At 53.5% G+C, this 18,051-nt stretch overlaps 1 protein-coding gene across 1 annotated transcript in view; it reads right to left on the minus strand.

The window, feature by feature from the left end:
* Positions 1-17,746, minus strand: part of ADAMTS2 (ADAM metallopeptidase with thrombospondin type 1 motif 2) — a 229,405-nt gene extending 211,659 nt beyond the window's left edge. The window contains exons 1-2 of the mRNA XM_029941147.1: positions 17,536-17,746; positions 16,731-17,125 (exon numbers count right to left, since the gene is read on the minus strand). Of these exons, the coding sequence (XP_029797007.1) occupies positions 16,731-17,125; positions 17,536-17,746 (606 nt within the window). The remainder of the gene's footprint in view (positions 1-16,730; positions 17,126-17,535) is intronic.
* Positions 17,747-18,051: the final 305 nt, after the last annotated feature.

The raw sequence follows: 18,051 nt of genomic DNA on the forward strand, positions 1-18,051 counted from the left end.
GCTCCAGCTCCCGTGAAAAATTACTGAAATTCAATTTTACGCCCTAACCAATGAAATAAGACCAAAAAATAAATAAACATTGAAAAAGAAGACACAAAACTATGAATTGCAGGAGATAACTGTACACTTAGAAAATCCTCGCCTCCAAAAGAATGCACAAAATAAAAAGGAAAAAAATAATACAGAAGTTCATTAAAATGCCTAGACATGAGAAAAAGTATAGAGATGTGCATATCTGGAATGGAAACATGGGAAACATCCAATCGAGAGGTTTTTTTTATGAGGATTTTTTGGTAATTATCCATGTTTTTTGCATTCGTGCCATAACAGAAGACTTTTTGCTGATGGAAGACGCAAGAGGAAGACAGAAGTCACCAGAAGCAGATGAGCACGTGAGGCCTGGGCAGGGCTTGGGTTTGCCAGGTCAACTACAGCAGTCAGGTGTTTTAGCTGAAGTTTGTGCAAATGCATCTATAATCTGTACGAACATGCTGACTTTAGCTCCGCTCGCTCTTTGTGAATGAAAGCGTCTTGCCTCTGAGAATATCATTAATCTGGAGCAAGGAGGTCCCAGGTATCCTGAGTAGTGATGGGTCACCCACTGTTTTCTAGGTTAAAAATGATTATCTACAGAGGCGCTTGGGTGACTCAGACGGTTAAGCATCCAACTTCAGCTCAGATCATGGTCTCATGTCATGGTTCATGGGTTCAGGCCCCATGTCAGGCTCTGTGCTGATGGCTCAGAGCCCAGAGCCTGCTCAGATTCTCTGTCTCCCTCTCTTTCTTCCCCTCTCCCACTCACACTCTGTCTCTCTCTCTCTCTCTAAAAAAAAATAAACAGTTAAAAAATTACTATCTGTAATAACCTACTAATAAAATATAATGGAAAAGATCCTACTCACAATGGTGATAAAATTCTAAACGTCATAGTAAGAAACCCACTGGGGATAGATTTTTAAACACTTGAGTCAATGCTCGTCCTACTTGCCCGAGAGAATCAAATGTCTTGAAGATGCCACCCACTTGTTCAACAAAGATTACGAGGCCCTGCTGCAGTGCTGGACACTGTTTTAGGCACATGGTATCATCCAAAATAAAGATTCTCTTAGGATATTGTTTAAGACCATAAGAAAACAAATCCAAAATCCATTTGGAAAATGGATAAAAATAGTGAAAACATTTTTTTAAAGTCATGATGGTGATATCCGCCCTACCAGATATTAGAATGGATCGAGAAGCAACAAAGGGCCTCACGCTGGTGCAAAATAAAACAGAGGCCAGAAACAAGCCAGATTGCCTCCTGAACTTTGTAGGTGAGGGAGTGCACATCCCAAAGTCACGAGGAAAGAGGTGGATTAGTAAAGGAAGGCGCTGAGACAGAGCAGCAATTTAGAAAAAATAAGAACTTAAAACCCACACCGTATACCGTACAGGAAACATGCTTCCTTTGGATTTAAGGAGTTCAATGTTTCAAAATCAAAATACAGGGGCACGTGGGTGGCTCAGTCAGTTGGATCTGACTTTGGCTCAGGTCACGATCTCAAGGTTTGTGGGTTTGAGCCCCGTGTCAGAGAGTCAGACTCCAAGCTTACTGGGCTGAGCCTGCTGGGGATTCTCTCCTTCTCTCTCTCTGCCTCTCCCCCCCCCCAATAAATAAAATAAAATACATTCAACAGAACACTTCTTTGAAAGGCTGGTTATTTTCTATGACCTGAGTAAACAGACAAAATTAATAGCAGAGGCCTGGCAGAGCTGACCAGCAGAAATGAAAAGTCAGCAAGGTAAAATAAGAAGGGAAACTCTCTGAAAATAAATAAATCTGCCCAAGCTCACAAAGGGTTAATGAACGCAGGGAGAAAGGGAAATGAATGTAGTGATTCTGGTGGCCTTGATGGGGGGGACTGATGCCTGACTCTGCCTTCCCGCCCTTCCACACAGCTCTGGCTGCCCTCCACCCTCCACTCCTCCCTCTCCCAGACACTAAGCAGAGGTTGGCCTCCTGCACCCCAGTGCCCAGCTGTCCTTGTGCAGGACACCGCCTTCACAACCTTCCATGGCAGCCCCAGGTCACAGCCCAGCAGCCAGGTCTGACCAGCCTCCCAGGACCTGGGCACCCCGACAGGAAACACAGCACCCGAAGGCCAGGCCACACTACCTGAGGTGGGGGCTACTCTGGCAGGACAGGGGCTTGACCTTAAGCTTGTTGGCTGAGAATTGCACCAAAACTCAGCCGCCAAGGAGAGAAGGAGGAACTCTCCTCCTGCTGTGGTAATTAACCCTGCCATGTGGGCTGGGGGTGGGGTAATGTGCAGTGCACAGCAAAGGTAATGTGCAGTGGACAGCAAAGATTTCCTCTGGAGTTCCAGCTGCAGAAGGAGCCCAGGCTCTGGGCCATGTGTGCCCTGGGGTTCGTCACTGTTCCTCTCTGAGCCCTGCTTTCCCTCCAGTACAACGGGATGATATTTGGTTCCCACAGTGTTCCCGGTTGGCAGAGTCAGAGGCAGCGTGTGAATAGGAATGGGCAGGCACAGCCTGAGTGTGAGTGTGGGACCAGCCACGCAGAGCCCACCACAAAGGAAGGGTCACCTAGGGGTTCCAGTTGACAGAGTAGGGAGGCTCACTCTGGGAAAGAAGGGGAGCACCGAGATGGGAGGAAGGGAGGAGGAAGAGAACAGAGTGGGGAGAAGGGAAGGAGAAGAAAGAAGAGGGAGAGGCAGGGCAAGGAGAGAGGGAAGAGAAGCAAGAGAAGAAAGGCATGCCAGGAGGAAGCCAGGACCCTGCCCCACCCCCCAGTGCCCTCCCTGGGACAGTTATTGTGGCATCTGGGGACTGCTCAGGAAACACAGGCTTTCCCTCTGTCAACGAAGCTGAGCCCCAGCCTGGGACCTCTGCTCACTGTGTGCAGGTCTCAGACCAGCCGCTCTGGACTATGACACACCCAAACGCCACGGATGCCCAGAGCTCAGCCTGGGGCTAGTGAGAGCTCACTAGCGGACAGTGGTCAGCCAGCAGAGCAGAGAATCGAGTGGAGGGCAGAGGGTTAGGCGCATCATAGGGCCCAGGGTCTGGCCGGGGACATGGAGGGGTATCACAGAAGACAGCACCCTGCCCCTACCCTGCCCGACAAGGCCTGCAGGATCAGTGCCCACGGCCAACTGCGTTCCACCAAGTGGACAGCCAGCCTCAGGGATGGTCATGCCCAGGGGCTTCCCTCCACGTGCCATGCTCTGAATTTCCAGGTGAAGGACCAGAGGGCACAAAGGGTCAGGAGCTGACATCTCAGCTGCAGCTTCTGTGCTCCCAGGCCACCCGAAGGCCTGGCTGTCCCCCTGGACATCCTCTCCTCCCACCCCAATCCTCCCAACGGTTTTGGATTCCAAACCTTTTGGACTGGGGCCCACCAGCTTGGTCCCCTTCACTTCCTCAAAGACGAAAGCCCTCCACGGCGAGTAGCATGCCAACCGGGGAAACAGAGGGTCACAGGTTAGCAAGTGGAGAGCCAGCCCCGAACCTGGCTCTGCCTGACCTCACACTCCCTGACCTTCCTCTAGGTCAGTGGGTGCCCACTGGCTGTGCGTAAGACTCTCCCATGTTGAGAAATGCAGAGCCCCCAAGTCCTACCTACATCCAACAAATCAGAATCTCATAGGGTGGGGCCTGGGCACAGGCATTGCTCAGAGCTGCCCAACTCCCATGCCCATCTGTGGGCAGACAGACAGACAACACAATGGAAAACAATTTTATTCTCTAGACAACGGGCCACAGGTTTCCTCTGGGGAGGGGCGAGATGGTCTTTGAGAATAGACGTTCTAGAGACGTGGGGCAGTAAAGGTGGGGGCCTCCATGGGCAGGTACCAACAGCCGAGCAAAGGGGTAAAGTCTTCTGTAAGACTCGGGTCTGCCTTGGACCCGAGGTTGGGAGGGACACTACTGAAAGAAGAACGCCGCCTGCTGAGGTGGCAATTCCCCCTCGAAGGGGCTTTCTGAGACCCGGTTCCAGCTCCCCTGGAAGCCACCTGCGTGGCCAGCAGCCCAGAGTCAGAAAACACAGCCCTCTGGGAACTGTATAATGCCTCTGGCTTGGGTTGGGGGTGGGGGCGCTGTGTGAGGTGTTGCACACATTTTATCTAGATTTCAGATCCTTTGCTGATAAAAATAGGACCTTAGAAAACTAGAATTCAGAGGATATTGCCTTCACAAGAAATCCATCTTAGTCCACGAGAGAGCATTATATTTTATTAAGCAGAGAAATGCCAGGGGCGTTCCCATCAGAGCGGGGCGCAGACGTGGATGCACAAAGCCGCTGCTGTTACTTAATGTTATGCTGAAGGTTCTACATAGTGCGGATTGGAAATAAGCCTCCAAAATTATCGTCATTTACGGACAACTGTATACCTAGAAAACTCAAGGGAATCCACAAAATATATTAGAATTAATGAGTTCAATCAAGCAGCTTGATAAACAATAATTACAGGGGTGCCTGGGTGGCTCAGTGAGTTAAGCATCCATCTTCAGCTCAGGTCATGATCTTCCGGTTCGTGGGTTCGAGCATTCAAGCCCCGTGTTGGGCTGTGTGCTGACAGCTCAGAGCCTGGAGCCTGCTTCGGATTCTATGTCTGCCTCTCTCTCTGACCCTCCCCTGCTCATGCTATCTCTCTCTCTCTCTCTTAAAAATAAGTAACACATTTAAAAAAATTTTTTTAATAATTACATAAAAATCAATAGCCTTCCTGTATACCAAGGATAGATGGAAACGATTCAATAAGTAATAGCAAAAAGAAAAAAAAATCCTTGAAATGACCGTGATTTAAAACAATGGGTGACCCATATAAAAAATGTATAATATTTCACAAAGCAACATCAAAGCAGAATTAAATCAATTGAAAAATACACCATGTTCCTGGTAAATGCTGTAAATTATGTCGATTCCTCCTTTAATTGGTTTCTAGGTTTAATTTAATGTCAATCAAATTCGCAAGGGATGTTTTTAACCTGACAAAACAATTCTAAGATTCAATTGAAAGAATAAACAGATGTGACCAGCCAAGAAAATTTTGCAAAAGAATAACAGCGAAGCGGGAAGTATCCAGACAGATGTCTAACAGATATGTAATGAGAACTTCACATGTAGCCACGTTGAAGGGGGAAAAAAACAGGTGAAATAAATTTCAGCAATATTTCTTACTTGATCTGATATATCCAAAATATTATCCTTTTAACCTATAATATACTTTTAGACAACCATGAGATATCTTATATATATATATTTTTTTGGTAATAAGTCTTTGAATCATGAGTATTTTACACTTAGCTACTCACTTCACACACTCACTTCAGACCAGCCACATTTCAAGTAGTCAAAAGCCTCACCCGGCTCATAGCTACCATGGTGGACAGTGTAGCTATAAAGTAGCTAGTATTTCAGATACATTACAGCTTAAAGGCTCTAATGACAAACACAGTTTTAGCACAGGTAGAAGAAGAGAGTGACAGAAAAACACAATTTACTTGTGATATCGGTTAGCCTGACATTTCACTGGCACCGATGGGAGATGATATGAGGTATCAGCCTTTAAAAAAACACATCAGGGACGCCTGGGTGGCTCAGTCGGCTAAGCGTCTGGCTTCAGCTCAGGTCATGATCTTACAGTTCATGGGTTCGAGCCCCGCGTCAGGCTCTGTGCTGACCCTTAGCTCAGAGCCTGGAGCCTGCTTTGGATTCTGTGTCTCCCTCTCTCTCTGACCCTCCCCTGCTCATGCTCTGTCTCTCTCTCTCTCTCTCTCAAAAATAAATAAAAACATTTTTAAAAAACCATATCAATGTGTGTTTTATATATATTCATATTCTCCAGCCTTGAGCCACTTTTTGTCACACCTACAGAAGCTCTGTTCCCAGACCGGCCACGCCTGAGACTTAGACAAATCTTGCATGGGACAGAAATACACCTTGTTTGCCATGGGGTCCTGGTCCCTGCTTTCAGAGGAGAAAGATCTAGGTTCAAGGCTGACTGCTTGAATACTGTGCTCACAGAACCAGCAAGGGCCAGTCCCTCTGCTGGGGGCGGCCCCGTGTCAGCCGCTGCTCTGCCTCTCGGCCCGGGAGCCGCGTGCCAAGCTTTCAGCGCCTTGAAATCATTTGTAACATAATAATAATAGCAACAACAACAATAAAAACCGCATGTCCAGGACTCTAGACGCAAGTTTTTCCCATTTACCACCTCTGAACTGGGGAGATGGATCGATCTTCCCAGTGCCGACAGCCGCAGCAACCGCGCAGTGGTTGGCACTGGCTGGCATGCACTAGCCTGCCCATGGTCTTTCACTCATATTGCTATTACTTCCCTTGAATTGCGTCTTGGGTCAGCGCCTCTTGTGGGGAGATCCTGGCCACCCAAAATGTCCTCAAAAAATCACATCACGATGGCAAAAAATGACAGCGTGTGCAGAAGGGCGTGGAGACAAGGGGGTGTGTAGCTTTGGCCTCAATGAGAAATGTCCCTGGAGGAATGACTGCAACCCCACACTTTACCAAGGAGAGGAAGACACCCCGAAGTGAAGAAGGCAGTCACATGCTCAGTAAGCAAAGCAAGTGAGAAGGGAGAAATGGCCCGCTGTTCAGAGCAACTAGGGGCAGGGTGGCTGGTGCCCATGTCTCGGGGGACCAAAGTTAAGGCGCCAGGGCACGGTTTAATCAGGAGTGTCTGCTCTTACTTGGTGTGCCCTATGATTGATGGCATCCTAGATCTGATGACTGCATAAATCTCCCAAGCCCTGGGCCTGGGCTAAGGGCTTGCTGTGCACCTACCCATCCTTCCAATGCCCAGCCAGGCGCGTGTGGACAGTCTCCCCCCCTTTGCAAGCCAAGGAAACGAGGTTTAGTGGAGTGGCATTTCAGCCCTTCTCTAGGCTGCCCAGGTACACGGGGCAGAGATGACCGTGTGACCCGGCAGCCTCCAGGCAGTGCCAAGTCCGTGCCCACTTGAAACCTGCAGGGCAAGGCGGACACTGCAGAGCCTGCCTAGGCTCCTTGCACTGTCTGGGCCTGGGTCCCGGAAGCCAGGGTTTCCTCTGCCTCCAAGTGGACGCTGTACGCCCCCCTCCACAGGCCTAGAGTAGATGTGCAGGGTAATTGAAATTCATGGATGAGCCCGAGGAGCCAGCTCCAGGCTCTGTAATAACTTCTCCATATTAATGGCAGCACCGCAGACCCGGTGGACAGTTGACATTTAATATGAAACATAAGCAGCAGAGCAAGAGGCTTGTACCTGGGCCCTCCCATTCCAGAGTGCCTGCCAGTGGGGGAGGGGGGCGTCCAGGATTCAAAGGGCTAGGGTCTTCCCCCTCCCCTCAGGACCTCTGCTCCCTCTCAATCCCCTCCCCTGGAAGAAGCCCCTGCCAAGAACACACACGACCATCATACACACTCACACTTGAGTGCGCATGCTTACTCAACTGGGTACATAGATACCCTACACACAGACACACACGTGCACACTCACACCCATGCACACACTCACACCCATGCTTACTCCAATGCATACACTCCCATGCACACACACGTGTGCACATCCATTTTCACGTCACACTCATACAGATGTGCATGCACATGTACATGCACACCCATGCACACCCTTACACACACACACACATTGTCATGCCTAGGCGCCCAAACATGCACATATGTTCCCCCAGGCTGCCCAAGCAGAGGTGGGCAGTGAGGGTAACAAAGGATGTGTCTGCCTGCCGGTACAGACCCAAGGTCCTGGGAAGGGCCCCACGGGCATTTGCCCCCGTGCATCTCAGAGACCAGAGTGGGGAGGCCCAGGCCACAGCTCAGGCCACTGCACAGCAGAGCCAGCCTCGGTGCAGGGCGGGCACGCCAGGCCATGGGGGGTGTCCCTGCGTCCCAGGGCAGATGAGCTCCTCAGTGACTGCTCACCCTGCTGTGGCATTCATGGTGCTCACAGCAGGCCGAGGTGAGGACCTGGCCTTCCCCACCTCCCAGCTGATGCTCAGCATCACTCTTCACTCACCAAGGGCTGGGGGCACAAGGGGACAGGAAGCCAAAGCTGGCCATGGGGCAGAAAGAGCCTGAAGCCTGCCAACTCGTGAATGGGTGGCACTGTTACACTCTGAAACCAGTGCCAGAAACACACGACGACGCAGTGGTGGCGGGGCCGGGAGTGGCAAGGTGACAGCCGATGACTCTGGAAGAGCTGGCCCCCCTGAACTCGGGCTCAGGGACCAGTGACCGAGCGTGATGTGCCTTTATGAGAGGCCGAGTTGGGCTCCGCTATGCCGTTTACCCTAAATGAATCCATGGAAAGAGGCGACCCCCACACAGGGAGAGCCCACAGATCCGAGTAACTCACCAGAGCCTCGGTTTCCCCATCTGTCAAAGGGGGACAGCAATGGCGAGCTCACAGGTCAACTACAGGGATAGGGTACAGCGGTGTAGACACTGACTGCCTTTTCTTGAGGGGCACCGCAAGAAGCAGGACCCTCAGCCGGCAGAGAAGTGACACAGGTGGGAGCCGCTACCGTGAGGTCATGGGTGGTCGCAACTCCCCCCATGCTCCAGACACCATTCAAGGCCGTGGCTGGGGCATGTGACTCAGGCCAGAGCCAATCAGCACATGGCATTCCTGGGCCACAGTGATTGGCTATGGGAAAGTCCCATGACCTAATCCCAGCCAATCAGAGTGAACCTCAAGACTGGCAGTAATTTCCAAAGAGCAGACGGTTTCTCTTTCCCCAGGCTGTCTCTGGGGGTGTGGTCCTCCAAGGAACAAAGTCACACAGGGGAGGAAAACTGGGTGAGTGGGGTTCAAGGGGCACCACTCTACACCTGAACTACTTACCGAATCCCATGAATCCACAGATGCCCCACTTTATGTGGTAAAATACACATAACATAAAATTCACCATCTTAACTATTCTTCAGTGTAGTTCTTACTGTGCTATTAAATGCATTCATAATGTTGTGCAACCATCACCACTATCCATCTCCACAATTGTTTTTTCCTTGTAGAACTGAAACTCTGTAACTATTAATAATAATGCCTCTCCGCTGATCCCCCCAAGCCCCCTGGCAACCAGCCCTCCATTGTCTATGATTTTTACTACTCTAGGTGCCTTTGGATGCCTTATTTATTTTTTTAGAGAGAATGTGAGTGGAGGAGGGGCAGAGAAAGAGGGAGACACAGAATCTGAAGCAGGCTCCAGGCTCTGAGCTGTCAGCACAGAGCCTGATGCAGGGCTCGAACTCACAAACTTTGAGATCATGACCCAAGTTGAAGTCTGACGCTTAACTGACTGAGCCACCCAGGTGCCCCGCCTTTGATGCCTTATTCAGTGAAGACAGAGGAGTCCCATTCTGAGGGGCCACTGCAAGGAAATGGGGTGGTGGCTACTCTGCCACCCTGAGCACAAACACATGACAAGTCAGCCTCCATCATGGCAGCCACAGGTCAGTGCCTGTCCCTACTCAACCCAGGCAGGGAAGAGCCCCTAGGAATCCCTTTCCCTTCCACCAAATCGCTCCCAGTGAGAGGTGGTGGCGAGGCCAGCCAGAGGCTGTGGATGCCCTGGGTGGGGACGTGGGACAGCTGTGATGAAGTGAAGCTGGGTCCTCAGCAGGTCCCCAGCCCCCGCCAGCAGGGAGCCCGGCCCATCTAATGATCCTGCTGCTAGCACCTCTCCCATCACTTCCACACCTGCCTCTGGAGGCCCTGTCAAGGGACCTCGGGACCCACACGGGGTCTTTACACTGGACTCATCTGCCCACACGATAGCAACAGATTCAGAAACACTGTTCTCTGAAGTAGCATAGGGGATTCAGCAGCAAAGAGCCCACACTCCCAAGGAGCAACAATCTCTCAAGGGAGCTGGGGCCTGGGCTCACAGGGATCCCCACCTCTCCCTCCTCCAACTCTGTTCCCTCACTTGTGTGTGTCTGTTCCCCACCTGGCCTCTAAATGGAGCTGCCCTGGAAGGGTCCCAGAAATAGTTAACTCCAACCCCCACTTTCCATCTGGACAAACTGAGGCCCATGGTGGGAGGATTTACCCAGCCTCGCAAGGTGGCTTGCCAGAGCCCAGTCCAATGTCTCCTCACCCCCACCTAACACTTCCCTATACAGGCCTGGTGGGCAGGGAGGTGTGGGGAGGGGGGCAACCAGGGAGGGGCACAGAACTTCCCTCCTCTACTTAGTTTGATTTAGACCAGGGGTTTTGAACTCTGGTTTCATGAACCCCAAAATGGGTAATATCACATGTGTTTACAATAAGTGTTCTCCTGCGGGACAGGAGGCAGAGCTGTCGGCCATTCTCAGGGGCCCGCCCCACTGCATGTGGACATTCTGGGGTTGGCAAGAGAACAGATGAGGAGAAGTAGGCCAGCCCTGGGCATTGGGGGGCCGGGGGGGGAGGGGAACACAGGGTCTCAAGGGCAAGTCCCCAGCCCTTTCCTACATAGGCTTCAGGAACTCTGATTTCACAGCTGGGCTCTACTGACATAGCCAGGTACACATTATTCATGACACAAGTCACCAAGAAGACAGGGTGTAACACGGCGTGTGAAAGTCTAGGATGGCTTCCTGGGCGAAATGCCATTTGTCTGAGACCTACCGACCCAGCCAAATGAAGACGAAGGGCTCAGAGTGGTCTGGGCAAGGGCACAGGCTATGCAAAGGCCCTGAGCTGGGAGTGTTGGAGTTGGAGGAACTAAACGGTCAGTGTGACTGGGGCACAGGCATGATGGGGACACAATGACAGACAGAACTGGAAGCCACTGGGTCAGGTCATAGGGGGCCTTGAATGCCAGGCCGGTGGGTTTGGATGTTTTTCCAGGTTTGGATTTCTTTTAAGGGCAATAAAAACCATTGAAAGATCTTGAGCAAAGGAGTGACATGATTTACTGTGTGGTTTATAAAAATCAGTCTGGCTGCTGCGTGGAGCAAGAGTTGCTGGGGAGAGACCACTCAGCCGCAGCTGAGGAACCCAGGCACAAAAGACGGGGCTTGGAGTCAGGCGTGGTGGAGAGATGGGCACTGGAATGGAGTCTAGAGATGGCTGGGATGGCGGCTGGCTGGATATGAGGGTTACGCACAGGGAGGAGGGGGTGATCCTGGGATTCTCACCCAAGAAAGGGTGGGGTCCGGAGGAGACTGGAGAGCGTGTTCCATTTCAGAAGCCCAGGGTCACCCAGGGAAGGAGCTCTGCAGGCAGCCGAGCAGGCAAGTCTGGAGCCTAGGGACAGACCTGGGCTGGACGCTGGGACACAGAGTCTGGGTGGAGCGTGTGGTAGCAACTGTTTTCATCTGCCCAGTACATTCATCTTCCTCTTGCTGTTATGTGAAACGCCAACCCATTCCTGAGTTTGGGGATCTGACCCTCACTTTCAATCCCAAGGTGACAAGAGGCCAGGCTTAATCACAGCAATCGGTTTAAAGATGGCCTGTAACCTAAGCAGGGCCCCCTCAGAGTCCTCTCCAGGACTCTAGCAAGAACCATCCAGAAAGAGCTGCTCTCCACTTCTGATGGCTACCAGGGAAGAAGACAAGTTAAGCCAGGAGTTGCCCATAGCCCCCCCCCCCCACATGAGGAAGGCCATGTTGAGATAAACACAGAGAGTAGCAGAACTGAAAGGCAGAGACATGTGCTGAAACAAGTCCTGAGCCCCTGGACCCAGCCATGCCTGAACTCCTCAGGACCCCTGGCGATAATTGGGCCCACGACATCCCTTGTTTGTTTAATTCATTGTAAGCCAGTTTTCTGCCATGTAAATTGAACAAGTCTTAAACCACAAGGAGGATAATAAGCCATGCAGGAGGCTGAGACTACGCTGGGCAGCCGTGCAGATTGCCAAGAGCAGGTGCCAAACAGGTACCTGTGCTCTTCTGACCTGAGGAACCCCAAGACCCAGGGAACTTGGAATGTCCCACAGCCCCTGAGATCTCATCATTGCTCCCCAGGCAGTGCCAAGGTCTGGTGGGAGGGAGGAAGATCCTACGAGGACAGCTGCAAGTCCTAGGCACCCTCACCCCAGCCCCGCAGCCCGAGCCTGCCACACCTGCCTGCCCGACTCCAGCATCTGAGCCAGCTGGCATGAAACTCATCTTGGTCCCTTGGGCCAGCAAATGACTTCCTCTGTAGACCTTAGTGACTCTTTAAAAGCCTGGACAGGATGCCTGGCTGGCTCAGTCAGTTAAGCATCCCACTTCAGCTCAGATCACGATCTCACAGTTCATGGGTTCAAGACCTGGGACGGGCCCTCCACTCTCAGCACAGAGCCCACTTCAAAGCCTCCATCTTCCTCTCTCTCTGCCCCTCCCCTGCTCACACATGCATCCGTGCATTCTCTCTGTCTCTCAAAACTAAATAAATGTTTAAAAAAAAAAAAAGACTGGACAGAGTTGGTTCTTGGTGAGGAGAGCCCCAGCCCCCCAGGCAGAAGCCCTGGGGCCTCTTTGAACCTTGGCCATATGATGAGGGCTCTGCTGCACAGAATCATGGGGGCTCATATTGAGCCCCCAGATTAGGATATACACTGCTCCCCGCCAGCTCAGACCTCAGGATGGGACCAGACCTCAGGGACCAGACCCTTCCCGGTGCTCAGCCCACAAAGACTTCCTCCTACTGGCCCTGTCAGGCTCTATCAGGCCAGAGAGGTCCCCAGAGCTGCACTGAAGTGGGACACAGAGGTGAGACAGGGTGAAAGTCCCCACTGCCATCACCCACTGTGAAGACCCAAGCAACCTGCAGGGGGCCAAAGGCTGGAGCAGGTCTGCAGTGTGTCAACCACCAGGACAGCTCCCGGCTCCCACAAACAAGACGATGCCCTTGACTGAGGAGGTCTCCTGGAGCCAAAATAGGAAAGGTGAGAACTGGTTTCAAGAAGTGCATTTCTTCCTTGTTATTCATTTTGTTGGCATGCAAAAAGAAAAAAAAAAAGGAATGAAATGTAGTGGGCGTGGTCTTGGAATCAGAATTAAGCTTTCAGCATTTGGAGGCTCAGTTCATTCATCTGTAGAATGGGGATAATATGGGGCATAGGCCATAGAATGGTGTGAGGATTGAACAAGGTGATCTAAGGTGTTCAGCAGGGAGCCTGGCACATAGTAGGGGCACAGCAAACTATGACTTCCTATTATTATTTTTATGTCAACAGGCTTCCCATTGTTGTTGCTGTTGTTTTTGTGAGGTGGGGGATAGAGCAGAGAAAGAGAGAGAGAGAGAGAGAGAAAGAGAGAGAGAGAATCTTAAGTAGGACTCAGCCAAAATTCACCAGAAAAGTATGTCAGCCAGGCACTGCTGGGGCCCCTGGAAAGACGGGGGTACCACGGGAGAATCGCACCGGATAACTAAGCTAACGCAAAGAAGACAGAGTCAAGAGACAGCAAGTGCACCTGGATTCAGCCATGCCTGAAGACTTACCATTCCGTGGGCTAATAACTTCCCATGTTGGGTTTAAACTAATTTAACTTAAGCTGTCACTTGCAACTGAAAGGATCCTGGCAGACACAGTGAATTACGAATCCCCTCGATTAGGAGACTCCAGTCCACAGAAAACAAAGCTACTGACTGTGCCTTCCTTTAAAGCAGGGAAACAAAACTCAGGGCCAGGCAAGTAGATGAGCAAATGTGTGTCCTTGGCCCAGAGCAGGATATTAGGCCTGAAGGGACTTGTGGCTCTTGGGAAAGGCATGTCCCATCTAGATGCAAGCTGCCTGCTGGGACCCTGCTCCGTGGTTTCTCTTCACATCTTCCAGGAAGACGAGTTCCACATGTTCTGCAAAGAAGGGGTTCCACGGCCCTGTCTGTGTGGAACATGATGGATTACACAGAGCATGAGACATTTCTTTTTTTTAAGTAGGTTGCACGCCCAGGATGGAGCCCAGTGCGGGGCTTGAAATCACAACCCTGAGATCAAGACCTGACCTGAGACCGAGAGTTGGACACGAAACTGACGGAGCCACCTAGGCGCCCTGAGACGTTTTCTTCATTACAGAGCTTCTCGGGGATCCCCGATGGGCTCCCTGAATCTCACAAGCTCAATGCAGGGCACAGCACTGCCCACACAGGTTTGTCCGCTGAACCCCAATTTGCTAGAGGCAACCCTGTGGTACCATCTGCAGAACTCTCTTGCAGAAAGGAGGTTGTTGAGCCTTGCTTCTCAAAGGGTGGTCCGAGGCCCAGGAGCACCAGCCTGGCAGCTTATAAGAAATGCAGAACTTCAGACCCCACCTCAGAGGCGCTGAGCCGGAACCTGCATTTTAACCAGACCCCTGGGGATTTGCACGCACACCAGAGCCTGACAGACGTGCTTTGGTGTGTTGTGTGGGCTACAAAGGAAGAGCAAAAGCTGCAGAGAAAGGGGGCCTGTGTGGCGTGGTGGTTAAGGGCCTGGGTTGCTGGGGGAGTGAGATGCATTTATTCACGTAAGGCCCATTGGGAGGGAATGCACAGATATTGCCTATCTCGGTGTCTTGGGAGCGCTGTGGCAACAGGGGCTGGAAGAAACCAGGCTAGGTTCCTGCCTATGTGGCCTTGAGCAAGTCACTCATCCCCCTACAGCCTCACCTGCCCAAGTGCAAACCAGGGATGAGGATCCCTCCCCTGCAGGGTAGCTGTGGAGACCACAGCTTTGCATGATGTATAAAGCCCCGGGCCTATTACTGATGCACAGAGAGACTTAAAGGTTAAAGAATTAATTAGTATAAAATGAGAAGAGACTCATACACCAAAACAAAAAGAAAGAGGGAAGGAAGGAAAGAAGGAAGGGAGGGAGGGAGGGAAAAGAAATAGTAAAGAACTAATATTGATGCCCCACTGTCGCCAGGCCATTTTTCATTGACAGCATTCAAGGCCCCTGGGGCAAGGCCGAGCCGGTCTTCCAACTCTAGTCTTCCTTCCTGCTCTGTCTCGTACTTGTGCAGGCGTGTGTCCAGTACATGTGCCATCTCAGGATGCCTGTCCTGACCAGGCCAATGCACACGTGGTACCTCTGCAGGGCTGCTAGGCTGCTAAGATTGCCAACATGCGCCTTCGCCTATTGGCAACCTTCTTCAAATAGCCCCCAGGAGAATACTGTTAAAGCCATGGACAGGGTACCACTCAGCCCCTCGACCCCTCAGCTGCCCTGAGCCCCAGGTGGGCACCGGGCCAGCCACACCTCTGACCGCCACAGTGGACAAACACACTAGGAGGTTCATTCACCAAATGACAGATGAATGAATGATGCAGTGACACAGCCTCCCGTCAGGAATTAATCAGTCCATGGGAGCTGGGCCGCCTACAGACTGCATTCACGTCAACTCTCCCAACCCCGGGTTCCCAGCACCGATGTCCTTCGATTTAGGAAATTCACCTGCAGCATGAAATGAGACACATCTCTGAGGCCCAGGACATCCTCGGACACACAAAGGGCCGCACCATGATAACCCATTTCCTCCAAGGACATTTATAGTTGTTTGCAGTATGCCTGGCTTCTAACGAAATCCAGCCAAAGGCAGTGATTTTCCAAAGCAACAGGTGACATTTCCTGTGTCTCCATAAAAAGAACACCAGCGGTTGTGGGGCTCTGGTGTCATTGCTGGCTCTACGGGCAGGCAGGACGAGCCTGAGGTCAGGGGGGTTTGGGGACCAGCAGGGCCGGGAGAGTGGCTGCTCGCTTGGGACAGGAGCACCCTGAGTGGCAATATCAGCAGAAGCCGTGGTGGGCGGCTTCAGATGTCTGGCCAGTGCTGCCAACCTGACCACCGCACACCCAATCCAAAATAGAAAACTGCAGTGGCTTCTGCCCGTGCCAGGCCCCGGGCCGGCCGGACAGAGCACCGCCAATGTCAGCCTCCTCCCTGAGCATCGATCCAGGCTTCCTCTGAGGCCCCCTTATGCCAAGCCAGGGTCCCTCTGGGGCCCCTGGAAACAAGAAAACTTCCCAGGGCTCCTGTCATACCGGATAGCCCAAACAGTCCCAGGAGGGGACTCGGCCTCTCTCCTGTCCTTCAGAGGCTGCCCATGGGCACCAGAGCCCACATTTCCAAACGCTTCCCTTGGCTCAAAATAGAGCGAGAAAACCGACTTTTCAAATTACCAGCTGGAGTTCAACAGGAAACCACAGCATAAAAAGCAGTGGCTCCCGGTCAGCCAGGGGGCAGAGGAGTAACCGGGCATTTCAGCACCACCACCCGCTCCCTGGGCAGCACAGAAGCAAGCAGACGGACTGCCAGCCCACATGCCCCCTCACACACGTACCACACATGCTCCGATACACGGGGATGCACACTTACAGATACCCTGACACGCAAATGAGCAGAAACCTACAAATACGCTCACGCACAAGACGCACAGCTGCACATTTACACATTCACGCAGGTGCATCGGTACCCAGACATGAGTGCACAAAACACGCGTGCAGATTCACACACTCCCAGAGATGCACACACACCTGGCTACAACAGGAAGACTCGGGCCCCGGCGGGCATAAGGGAGACCACACTCTGCTGCCTGATCAGAGCTTTGGAGACCCTGACCCACTGCGTACATAAATCACCCCCTCTAGGGCCAGTCAAAATAACTTGCCTTGCTGCCAACCACCTGAGTCAGTGCCCCGTGGTCCCTGCACACAGAGGAGGTCCTCAGTGCAGGTCTTGGGACTCACGGATAACCAGCCTCTAAATCCCAGGCAAGGGCAGTGGACAGAAAGGAGCGAGAGCAGTGAGTACTCACAAGCCCGTCGCAGTTGCTGAGCGCCACGGAGGAGGCTTCAGCCAGGCCCGCCACGTCTCCGACGTAGAGGCACGTCCCGAGCAGGGGCTCCACGCGGGTGGCGCCCGACTCGCTTTGCCACTCCACCGTGGCCCCGGGCGCCACGAGGCGGGCGTTGGGCCGCAGCCGCAGGTGCAGGTCTCGGCCGAAGACCGTGACATTGTAGAAGAGGCGGCCGCCGGGGTCCTCCTCGTGGCTTCCAGGTAAGCCCGGGGTCCGGTCAGGGGCGGCCCTGCGGGCGCGTACCCCAGCCTGGGCAGACGCCGCCGACACCACGTGGGACACCAAGCGCCCCTGGGCGTCAGTGCGCACCGGCACCGCCAGGATGCGCTCCGCTCCGTACCCCAGGGGCCCGCCTGCAACGGGAAGGGGCGTTAGACCCGCCAAGACCTAGGGAGCCCCGGAGCCCCGCCGCCAAGCCCCCCATCCCCTCACCACCCCACCGTCGCAAAGGGATGGGCATTCTGCCAGGCAACACCCCAGAAACTAGCCTTCACCTCCCCGGCCTTCTTCCAACTGGGAAGGGGCGTTAACGGGGACATCACTCCGGAGCCCCGCCGCCCGCAGGCCGTCCCCCTCCGGGACCCTACCAGCCCAGCGCTCTGCCCCCTGCCCCGTTCCGGTTTGGGGCTCCGCGAGCTCCTCACAGTTTCCCTGGGGATGACCCCATCAGACTGTTCCCGGCCCCTTGAACCTACCGTCCTTGGCAGGACGTGGGGCTGCTCTGAAGCCATTGCCTGTTGGCCCCCTACCCGTGCGCCTCTACCCCTCCGCGGTCCCCGCCGCCTGGGCGCCCTCCCCGCTCGCCTCCGGATCGGCGAGGACTCGGCTCCCTCGGGCACGCGCGGCCTGTCCACGGTGTCCAGCTCTCGGTTGGACCAACGCTGGCCCCACTCCCCGCGCGCCCGAGGGCAGGGAAGGTCGAGCAGGGTCCCTCGGATCTTCAGGGATTCCCTCCTGCGAGCCCCATCAGTCATCAGGGCCCAAGGCGGCGCGCTCAGCACCCGGCTCCTCCCGAGCGTCCCCGGACGCGAGCCCCGGCGCAGCCTCGCCCTGGCTCCCCAGGACCCGCTGGGGCTGGCGCTGCGCTCTCTGCCGCGGGGCTTTCCCGGCCCTCCACCTCCGCTCTCCGCGTCCCGGGAGCCGCGAACGCTCCGAGGCTGCCCCCCGGCCCGAGGCGCTCGGGTGCGCTGCGGGGCGCCCCCTGCGCGACCAACCCGGCCCCGAAGTTGGCCAACTTGGCCCCGGGCGGGGCGCGCGGAGTTTGCCCAAGTCGGGCTGG

This window comes from Suricata suricatta, chromosome 6 (assembly GCF_006229205.1).
Source record: "Suricata suricatta isolate VVHF042 chromosome 6, meerkat_22Aug2017_6uvM2_HiC, whole genome shotgun sequence".
Classification (NCBI taxonomy): domain Eukaryota; kingdom Metazoa; phylum Chordata; class Mammalia; order Carnivora; family Herpestidae; genus Suricata; species Suricata suricatta.